At 36.9% G+C, this 11,278-nt stretch overlaps 2 protein-coding genes across 6 annotated transcripts; one reads left to right on the forward strand and one right to left on the reverse strand.

Annotated features, from left to right (window-relative positions):
• The first annotated feature begins 596 nt into the window (after positions 1–596).
• LOC111809167 (Galactosyltransferase family protein) lies at positions 597–5,161 on the forward strand. The gene is made up of 12 exons (XM_023695545.2): positions 597–1,019; positions 1,109–1,172; positions 1,848–1,897; positions 1,988–2,172; positions 2,492–2,555; positions 2,645–2,717; positions 2,840–2,963; positions 3,618–3,705; positions 3,802–3,852; positions 4,320–4,391; positions 4,479–4,591; positions 4,720–5,161. The coding sequence occupies exons 1-12, from the start codon at positions 907–909 to the stop codon at positions 4,740–4,742; spliced, it is 1,020 nt and encodes a 339-aa protein (XP_023551313.2). The 5' UTR covers positions 597–906; the 3' UTR covers positions 4,743–5,161.
• A 1,767-nt stretch (positions 5,162–6,928) lies between these two features.
• On the reverse strand, positions 6,929–11,172 carry LOC111808713 (hAT transposon superfamily). 5 transcript variants are annotated; one of them, XM_023694863.2, is made up of 5 exons: positions 10,296–11,013; positions 10,119–10,194; positions 9,886–9,941; positions 8,304–9,787; positions 6,929–7,496 (listed from the first exon to the last, which is right to left on the reverse strand). In XM_023694863.2, exons 3-5 carry the CDS (start codon positions 9,894–9,896, stop codon positions 7,093–7,095), a joined length of 1,899 nt encoding a protein of 632 aa, XP_023550631.2. In that variant the 5' UTR covers positions 9,897–9,941; positions 10,119–10,194; positions 10,296–11,013; the 3' UTR covers positions 6,929–7,092. The 5 variants fall into 5 exon arrangements, with proteins under 5 accessions (XP_023550631.2, XP_023550630.2, XP_023550629.2 ...); XM_023694862.2 differs by lacking the exon at positions 10,296–11,013 and adding an exon at positions 11,020–11,172 and having other exon boundaries at positions 8,304–9,941; XM_023694861.2 differs by having other exon boundaries at positions 8,304–9,941.
• Positions 11,173–11,278: the final 106 nt, after the last annotated feature.

The raw sequence follows: 11,278 nt of genomic DNA on the forward strand, positions 1-11,278 counted from the left end.
CTCGAGATATTTGATTAACATTATAATCCAAATCTTATTTTCCCTCGAGACAATTTCTTATCATTTTCAAAGTTCTTGGATATTTCGACCTTAAGTCTTATTCTTCAATACTGTCATTAGATATAATTCCCAGAGTTACAATCATCTTGATTGGAGGATTTTAGCATTTGTGACCTAGGAGTTTATATATCCACGAGAATTCAGGAAGATTCTTACATCCAATTGGTTAGGGTCATCATATCAGGACCGTAATGAACACTTTGGTCACACATGTCTAAGCTTCATGTGGATGTCGGGATACAGTCGTGGGTCGATAGCAGTTGGACGTGGGCTGATTCCAAATCTTAAGTTAGCACATCGGGGTTATAAATTTTAAAAATTTAAACTAGATAGTTAATTTTATAACTATGATAATACCAACCTAATTACAAGTTTACTTAAAATTTTAAATTATTATTTTCACAAAAATTATTTTAATATCAATTTTTTTTAGTTTCATTAGAGAACATCATGTGATAGAAGTTAAAATTTGAAACTGAATTTTTGGAAGTCGAGGTGTTTTTAAATTGTTTTTGTTTTATAGTTTGAATAATTACCTGCGTTTTTGTCACATACCAAATTTGATAATGAGATTTTGAATGTATAATCTCAATCTGTTCATCCCCAATCGCTGAATGGTACTGAATTTTTCACCAACCGCTAAATCGATCTTCTCCTTTTTCTCTCATCGAATTTCTCGTCCACCTCTCAGCGCTCCATTCCGAAATCCAATTGATTCTGCCTATCATTTTCCAATTCCGAAGTTTCAGAGTCGATTTGGTGATCTTCAAGATCTGGTAAATGCCTCAGGTGTGATTGTTTTGGGGTTTTGAAGGTTGAAGACGAAGTCTATCAATCGCTGAGAAGATGCGAAGTAAGGGATCGAATGCTCGGCTTTCGAGCATGCCTATTCGATCCCGAATTCCCACACTTTTGCTCTCCATGTTCGCTACCTTCGCTTCAATCTATGTCGCTGGCCGGTTCGTTCTCTTTGATTCCATCGTTTCCACTATTTCTTCTTCCCTCGATATTTGGTTACGGATCAATTTGAATTCTGGATGATTTGCAGGTTATGGCAGGATGCGGAGAACAGGGTTTACTTGATTAAAGAGCTGGATAGGTTAACTGGTCAGGTGGGTAAACCGCTGTAGCCACTATTGAGCATCTACATTCCGACTTGCACTTGTCTGAGCTTAAGCTGAATTTCAGCTTCTAATTTTCGAGCAGCGGTTCAATTATGAAACTAACTGGAATGATTTTTATTAACAATTCAATTGATATAAATATCCTTCAAAGGCATGGTAGTATGCGTAGGGAAGAAACAGTGGTTGATAATTCCATGGAGGTCTTTGAAATATAATACATTATGTGCTTTTTTGCATCAAGATTGTTGTTGTTTTGTTAGAACTCAAGGACACAGTTGTACAACCTATAGAACAGATCTTGTTCAAGTAAGGTCCAACAAACTGTTTTCGTTTTTGGTTGTTTTTTTTTTTTCGTTACAAGGTATGAGTGGATACCTGGATCATAATTCTGGATGGTAATTTAAATCAATCAAAATTTGTTTGTTCATGTTGAATCATCACTATGAGAATATAGCATAGGATGATTTAGCCATAAATTAACCAATGAGGCTATGGCTTAGCCAAAAAATGCAATAGTAGCTATCAGATCTTGGCTTTGAATTTGTTATTTTTACGCCCCTTCTTTTCGCTGCAGATCTAGTTGCGATTTTTGTTGATTTCATATCCACTTGCTTACTTTTGTCTTCTCTGGATTATTCAAATTGATCCGTGGTACCTGTACAGGGACAATCTGCAATTTCAGTGGATGATACATTAAAAATCATAGCTTGCAGGTAGTACTTATTTTCATTTGGTTGGATTTAAACTATCTAATTTTAAGTACACAGCTCCAATCTCTTGTAATATTTATACTTTTTTTATAGGGAACAACAGAAGAAGTTGTTGGCGCTTGAGATGGACTTGGCTGCTGCTAGGCAGGAGGGTTTTATGGTGAAGCATTCAAGAGAGACTAACGAAACAAAGATCCCCTTGGTTGTAATTGGAGTTATCACCAGATTTGGCCGCAAAACCAACAGAGATGCAATTCGTAAAGCATGGATGGGAACTGGTAATGCATTATTCTTCCCTGTCGTCGAAGTTATTCACATACCGAATTGCTAGGATTGAGGTTCTGTATGCCTCAGAATATACAAAGAAAAATCAGGTTTAAGAATGAACAATTAAGACTGGAGGGCTCGTTATGGTGTGAGAAAGATAGGTTTTTGTGACTCTGTAATTCCTCATTGTACTTTCTCATGGCAGGGAAACAAATGTCTTCCCCCTTTCTGATTGCTACATTTTGAAAATATAGTTTATGTTTGTGTATATTAAAATAATTTCTTAACGCTGTTTTATTGAATGTTTAAACCTAAGAGCTTTATTTGCAGGTGCTTCTTTGAGAAAAATGGAGAATCAGAAGGGCATAATTGCTAGATTTGTCATTGGAAGAAGGTTTTATCTCTATTCATTTTTTCTCTTTATGTCTAATATTCTGATTTTCAATTGAATGTTAATGGCTGGTTGTGTATGCTTTCTTGTAGTCCAAACCGAGGGGACAGTTTAGACAGGGCCATTGACGATGAAAACGGACAATATAATGATTTCATTATACATGTATGTTTTCTTAATTTTTAATGACGGTTTGCTTCAGCATCAAAATCATCAGTTTCTCGGGGAAGCAATTTTTGTTACCTGAGTAAAATTTAGTTGATTTTCTTTAGCCTACTTCTTTACAGAATGATCATGTGGAGGCGCCGGAGGAGCTATCAAAGAAGGCCAAGCTTTTTTTTGCTTATGCAGTTGATAAATGGGATGCTGAATTTTATGCCAAAGTCAATGATGATGTTTACATAAATATTGGTTAGTACAACTAGTGAGATGAACTATTTCCCGTTAATCCATCTAGCTTTGCATGTAAAAATCCTCCGAGAAAGTAAGAAACAAAATCAGTCTGTCAATGAAACTTCATGCCTCATGCTAAAACAATCAAGAAGTAAAAAGACGACTAGTGAGATGAATATCAAATTTTTTTGATAAGCCAGCGCTATATCTCTTTGTATTGAAAGTGAGTTAATTAATGCAATACGATGGTGGTTGAGACAGTCGCACCATAATGGAAGGTGTTCTGCATCATCTATTTGAAGACGGGGAGCATTGTTGAGGAGACTGGCTCTTTTGCTTTTCTTTTTAGAAATAAGAAGAAAATTTTAAGAGGTTAGAGAAGTCTTGAGAAGTTTGAAGTTTGAAGTCATTAACAGTGATTCTCTTGTAATTTTCTTTTCTTAGGGTTCATTTTCTTAGGTTTGATCTTATTTTCATGACCCTTTTTCCTAAACAAAATGCCCTCAATTGTGTTATTTCTTATAAAACACAACTATTACTGTACCTTCAACGTTACTTTTCCCATTGAAGTGAAGCTATTCTCAGCTTCTTCCCATTTCGGGCGTATGGCGCTTTTGAGCTAAAATGTATACATTAGCTAATCATTTCTGTAATTATTTTTGCTCTATGCAGATGTCCTAGGGAGCACACTTGCTTCTTACTTGGACAAACCTCGTGTCTATATTGGGTGCATGAAATCTGGTGAAGTGTTCTCAGAACCGTGAGTATGGCGTAAATCAGCAGACATTTAACGTAGGACCTTTTCAGGAACCATGAAACTAAATCTCTCATCTTTTCTCCATTTGGACCTTTTCAGGAGCCATAAATGGTATGAACCAGATTGGTGGAAATTTGGTGATAAAAAAGCGTAAGTTATATTGCATCTGTATACGCCGAAAATTAATGTTACTAATTCGTTCTGCTAGATTCTTTCCTTTCCGAACATTCTAAGACTGTGTTTGGGGTGTTCTTCCACTTTTGCCATGGTCAAAAACTCATTCCACTCGAGATTATTATGTTTATCATGTCTTGGCCTTTGGAGAATATATAGAGCAAGTCAATTTAAAAGTGTTTTTGTCTTATATATGCATGTATAAGTACTTTCTAAGGGTGTAGGATGAAAACCTATTGTTTATTGAGTACTTTAGTAAAAGAACACTTGCTAAATGCACATATTGAAAATTGTTTTGAGCCGAACATTGACTTGGTGATCCTAACTGGATTTGTGAACCTTATTTTCATCTCTTGTGAAAGTTTTCTTTACTTCTTTGTGGTTGTTTTTCATAATTTGGTGTTCTTGTAATAAAATTTGCCATCTTTGTCCAACACATACAGATACTTCCGTCATGCTTCCGGCGAAATGTATGTCATATCAAAAGCTCTGGCCAAGTTCATTTCAATAAACAGGCAAGTGTTTCTGCTTATTATCCATCGTCTTGTCTGCATTTTACATAGCTCAACAGGCATGATTATATCAGGTTTCTCAATCTGCAGATCTCTTCTCCGTTCTTACGCCCATGACGATGTGACGGCCGGCTCCTGGTTTATCGGGCTCGATGCCACATACATTGATGAGGGGAAGTTTTGCTGCTCTTCTTGGTCTGCTGGTCTGTCTCCCTCTATCCCTAACACAACAGATCAGAATTGGAAATCTTCAAACCCCCAAAACTTCAACATTAACACTAAAAGTACCAGGTTCTTAGCAAGTTGAATTTTGTTTTTTCTCCCTTTTCAGGAGCCATTTGCGCAGGTGTCTGATTGGCTTGCTTGAAAATCCTTGATGGGAAGGGGAAGTGCCAGCCTGAAGAGAACACAGAACTAATTTACATGTTTATGATGTCGTGTGTGTCGCTTGGCGAAAGACAATAATATTAGCTCTTCGGACGCTGTCTTCAGATTCTTACGCTAACGCTGAGTTCTCGAGAGACTGACCAGAGGTTCACAGTTTGTAAGATGTGCAATAACAGTATTTTCTTCATTCTTTGGACTTCACTTCATCATACAGACGTTCTTATCTGTTATTTTGGCGTTCATTTAGCACATCCGGATGTATGTTAGTTAATTCATTCAGGCGAGTGGACCTTTGAGAAATGTAGATTATTAAAGGCACTGTTTTATGAAGCACCTATAATCGAGGATGACTCTCTTGAGGAGCAAAACTCTCGTGCTGTTGTTCATTTGCCCTGTTATGTTAACAAAAATCAAACGTCTCGGAATGTGATTAGACTATAAGAGTACGCGTTTCATCGGTAAACGTGTTTTAAACCCTAAGGTTGACAGCGATACATAACGAATTAAAGTGGACAATATTTTCTAGCAGTGGACTTGGACGGTTCTCAGGAATTTATTTAGGTTCTCATTTGTTAATTATTTTATTTTTGGTTTGTTTAATTTTTGAAAAATCTTTAAAATTCAGTTTATGCAATGAACAATGTTTATGCTATCTTAAGGTAAAAATATGTGCTCTGAACGAAAAGATCAGATGATTAAATTTCTCTAAAAAAGAAATATAGGAAAAAGGGAAGAAACTATACCGAAGAAACTATACGGATTCTACAAGTAACGGGACTTGTAATTCTTCTTAGAGACATTTGTTTGGAAACCAATCAAGTAGAAAAATATCGATAGTTCCATTGCACAACACTGTTTTTAGACGCCTCTAAGAAACCACTATAATCACCAATAACTCAAACTTGGTAAGACAACTCTTGGCTTGTTTAAATTGTTGATTAGCCACTTTAGATACATTCAGTTTGTTTCATATATGAATCTCTACTAAGAAGGTGGTAACTTGTTATAACACATCGACCACTAGTAACTTGACACTATCAACGACAATATTCTTTATGACATTTACAATCCTAAGAGGCCACTATTGTCATATACAAAGAACCCATAGTTGGAAGTACTACAAAATTTCTGACACTATCTATAACAACTCAAGTCCAAGCCCAATGCTAATAGATATGGTTTTTTTGGGCTTTTTATCCGAATTTTCCTTCAAAGTTTTAAAACAAAACATTCCTTTATAATATTATTAGAGCTAGATATCGAGCGATGTGCCAGCAAGGATGTTGGGTCCCAAAGGGGTGGACTGTGAGATCCCACATTGGTTGGACATTGGAACGAAGCATTCCTTTATAAGGGTGTGGAAACCTCTCCATAACATCCGCATTTTAAAACCTTGAAGGAAAATCCAGAAGAGAACTAAAAAAATAATATCTACTAGCGGCGGGCTTAGGCTGTTACATTTATACACGTTATCTAATATGTTATAAATCATATGAAGTATACATATTTTTGTTTTGGCCATTATAGCACATGTGTCCCTTACAATATAACGGACATGATAACTTAACGTAATCCAAAGCTTCCTCTGACTTATCACTGATAGCTGCTCAAAGTTTTCAACTTCAAATGTGGAAGCGAAACACGAGGGTTATGCTTGTTGCAAAACTTAACACATGCAACCCTCTTCCCACATTCCCAAAGGTACACCAGGACACAACGAGCTTGCTAGCACCTCAATTATTTTCGATAGGCGACTATCTACTTCAAATTAAGAGGATTTTCTTCTTTTATTCAAGAGATAATCAACCACATAATAATGAAAAACAGAAAACAAAGAAATTTTAAAATGTACCATTTTGATTTCTTGAATTTTCAAGAATACGTTTGTTTGATCCAAAAAAGTTCAAGACGTATACTACTTTTAGTTCGTTTTTTCATTACTACAAAATAAAAATAAATTTTTTTATTAATTTTTCATCTGATGTGGCACGAGAAAAAAAAAATTGTTTTAGTTTACTTATTTCTACATGTCCCAAATACATTTTAAGGTACATCGTATTACTTTCGAAACCAAACGAACCCATTTCTCGAAAACTCGGGACTCGAAAGGTATTTGTGAAAGTAGGCGTATGATTAAACCATGGAAGGCATAATAACCTAAGCTTAGTTTATATTTTATATACAACAAAGCAAGGGAACAGATTCATGCTACAATACAACAAAAGGAAGTAAAACAGCAAAAGAAGCCTCTTATCAAGGGAATACATACAATGCCTAAGAACTGGAGAGGATTACAAGCATGTTCAAACGCTCTCTCTCACAGGTTAAATATGTGGTCACTCGCACTAAATAAGGCAGCATTGAACTGTCTCGTATTCAAGTCGCCTCCATCCAAAGAACCAAATCGGTCGAGCCACTGCGTTGGGCTCGGGTTTTCGCTTTCCTCTACCCATTCTGAAGTCATATCAATGTCGTCGAACTGGATAGGATCAGATTCCAAGGGTTTTGTTTTCATCTGTCTAGCTAACTTGAGATTGTAGTTTATGTAGACGAGGTCATTGAGAGTTTCTTTGTCGATCTTATTCCGTTTTTCGGAGTGAATTTGCTGAAACGTGCTCCAATGCCTTTCGAAAGAGAAAGTACTGCAAACTTGACTGAGAATCCGTATTGCTACTCGTTGTAACACGGGCGCCGAGTCACCAAACTGCTCCCACCAAAGCCCTACAACACATCAAATGGTTCTATCAATGCAAATGAATGTTGAACAATAATAGATTTACTAAGCCATCATAGCTAGGAGAGATCCGGACTTTTGACTTCTTGGTCGAAAACATATGCATTAACCAGTTGAGCTATACCTAAGTTGGTCATCGACCATTTAGAACTATTTCCGAAACGAAGGACTAAAGTTCTTCGTTCTAAAACCTCTATTACTAGATATCGATTTGAAACCATGCCCTCAAGAGTATTAACGCCTACATTCCTAATTCAGAGCTTCCAAAATGATATTCATTTAATGGAAAGAGCTACTAAAAGAAGAAGAAAAGAAAACAATGCATTCTAGACAGTTTAGCAGTTGTACGAAAAAAAGAAACAGAACACGAAATACAGCTTAGCTGTAACAACCCAAGTGATTGTCCCCTTTGGGCTTTCCCGTCCGGGCTTCCCCTCAAGATTATTAAAACGCGTCTGCTAGGGAGAGGTTTCCACACCCTTATAAAGAATGTTTCGTTCTCACATTAGCAGTGAATACACTCGTTAACTATATTCAGGACAATGAAGACAAGTATATTGAAAATATGAACAGTTCAAGTAAAAATTAAGTTTAGCTGTTTCATAATATTTGGATTCGGAACTAAGTAGAGGAATTCCTAATGCAGGATTCGAACTCGACGTTCGGGTAGTTGCTAAATCTAAGCATTTTAGTGTACAAAATTCTTCACATTGGCAATGCCATGACTGGAGCTAGTGATTTAGTTCACCTAAAATCAGCTAAGGAGTTGAGAGATTCAATAGCAGAAAACTTACAAGGCGAAACGGTATCTCGTGCTTCCATAGCTAAACTGCATCCAAACATCCCGTTCGCCTTTGTGAAAGTAAATATTTGATTGGTAATATCCCGTCTCATCTCCGGCAAGGGGAGTAATTTCTCCAAAACATTAAAGAAGTCTTCTTTAATGGAAGTAAGGAACTTTATTTCTGAATTGTACTGAATACTCGGGTTCAAAAACGCAGCTGCTGCGTGAAGCGGAGAATGAAGTTGATCTCGCCACTTTCTATCGACGATATCGAGGAACGTCTTGCACTTGATTTCATCCATTATATAGTAAGTTCTTATTGATTCTTTTGCTCTAGTCATTAACTCATATATACATCCCACAGCAGGTTTACCCCCAGACACTTCTCTTAATACTCTTAGGAAAGGCTCTGAAATTGCTACACATTCTTCCACTGCCCTCCAGAAATCATTATCTTCTATAATGGCAATACAAGAAATGCTCTGTGGTTTATTTGCATAAGGATTTGTAGTGTATTCAGGGCTGTTGAACATATGCTTCAGTCTTGACCTTTGCTTCAGAATAGATTGCAGAGACAGGAAGCTTGATACGGGTTTCGATATCCCAGTTCGAATGAGTTCTTGACCGCCCGTGAACCTTCGCATCAGGTCAAGCAATGAGGAACTATTGTATAGAAACTTTGATATGGTTTGTGCTTGCAAGATACATCTGTTAACCCAATCTACCTTTGAAAATTCCTCCAAAATTGAATTCAGACACTGAGAAGCACAAGGAGACACAAATATAGTTCCATAAGTCTGAAGGATATGATTAGCAATGCCTGTATAGTTGAAACTACTGTCCATAATTATCTGTACTACGTTTTCATGTCCAAAATCTTGAATCACGGAATCGAATAAATCCGCTAGGCATTTCGTGTTCTTGAAATATGCAGATGCATCGACCGATTTGTGAAAAAAGGTCTGGGATGGGGATGAAACCAAAAAGTTTATCAAAGCTCTTGATTTATTGTCGGTCCACGTGTCTACGATGATTGTGCAGCCAGTGGTAGCCCACTCTTTCTCAATATCCTTTGATTGAAGGCTCACTTCAGTTTTGATCCTTTCCAACCATGTACTCTTCAAAGTTTCGGCAGAAGGACCCGTAAATCCCAGGCCACATTTCCCTATTGCATCGATCATTAGCTGATACGATGAAGATCTAGCTATACTAAAGTCTAGCTTATTCTCAAAAAAGAACAAAGCAATGCTTTTCTCAGCATTTTCATGGTTGAGTAATGATGGGGGAGCCATGGGAGTAACTGTTGGAAAAACTTTGGCGATTGGAGACGGGGCCTCCATTGAAACAACAGATTTACACGTCGACATTGATGGCGCATTTTCGATAGTCTTGACTTCAGCTATCTTCTGCTTTTTCCCACTCGACGTTTCCTTAATCTCCTCTCTAGTTGCTAGTATGGCTCTAACTCTATCCGAAACATCGTCCCTCACTTTACTACACGGATTTACACCTCTACTCGGTAATCGAGATAAATGATGCTTCAATCTACTAATCCCACCATTCAAAACTCTAAGACAAAATTTACACTTCACCTTGTTACCATCTAATTTCTCAGCATACTCCCAACAAATATCTTTCTCACGGACCACTGCGAAAAGTAACGAGAATCAAGCAGCTGATATGGTTCGTCATCCAAGGAAAAACATGCCAAAAAACTTATAGAATCCAGAAAAGGCGACAACGAGCGAACGAACGTATACAAGGGTAATAACACAAGAATCTAGTTTGGCAACAAGTATTGGTAACAAAAAAGTTTCAAACTCACTCAGGATGTGTATGTGTTCTGATGTTCCGGCAAGCCAACCAACCGAGGACCAAACCAAAAGGACAGTAACAAGCAGCTGAGACGCCATGATAGAAAATTCATGATTAGCATAGAAACAACAAAAGATAGATGAATAAAACAAGACAGAAAGGATCTAAAATGTGGAACATCATAGACCTTTCCTTAACATTATCAAACCAGCTGGTGTCATGCCTGATTGCTTGTGAATTTGAGAGAAACAGAACATGATTATTTAGAAAAAAACATATGTATTCCCTGAAATCAATTTGTCCCTTATTTTGATGGACTGAAACTCCTCAAGAAAAGGGATCTTCCAAAATGCCTCTGCCTCTCTCAGCAATGTTAAACTAACTTACGTGTTGGTATGAACTTAAAGCCACACCATTCGTATTTGAGAGAGAAACTTTAAAAGCAAAACCAAGTCATCTGAAGAAACAACTATGAGTATCAAATCAAAATCTCTTCTACATTTTAGAACACCCCATTTCCCTCCACCGATTTTCTCAGAAGCCAAACAAGTCAGAAACCCCTTACATTAAACTAGCAATCACATATCCATGAAATTTAAGTAACAAAAGATCATAAAACGAAAACAAAAATTCCAATATGAATCATCATCCAAGAACTTAAACAATCCCACAAAGAACTAAGCGACTGCCAAAGAAGCAGAAAACTGGAATCAATTGAAAAATCGGAACACCCTTTTTCCACTGAATTCTCTCTGGACAGTGAAAGAAGCAGAAAACTGGAATTATAAAGCAAATCGGGAGGTATGAACTAAAATAGAGCTGAAAAACACAGAAAAAAGTAAGAAAAGAAGAAATGGAAAAGTGGGGAGGAAAACGAAGGAAAATTAACGAGAAATTTAAGGGGAACTTACAGAAGAGAGAGAGGGAGAGAGAGAGAGAGATTGGTTATTTGGGTGATGTTGTTCTCGACGGAGAGATGAGCGGAGGGTTCGCAGTAGAGGGAAAAAATGATCGATTTATCGCGAGATTTTTGAGAGACCTCAAAAGCTCTGTTCTTAGGGTTTTTGTTCAATCAATTTTATTTCTTTTTCTCTTTTTCAAAATTTCATTTCCTTTTTTTTTTATTTTATTTTTCCATACGATATATCGCGGGCCATCCCATCCAACAAC

Source organism: Cucurbita pepo, chromosome 13 (genome assembly GCF_057944985.1).
Source record: "Cucurbita pepo subsp. pepo isolate OVF chromosome 13, ASM5794498v1, whole genome shotgun sequence".
In the NCBI taxonomy this organism is placed as follows: Eukaryota; Viridiplantae; Streptophyta; class Magnoliopsida; order Cucurbitales; family Cucurbitaceae; genus Cucurbita; species Cucurbita pepo.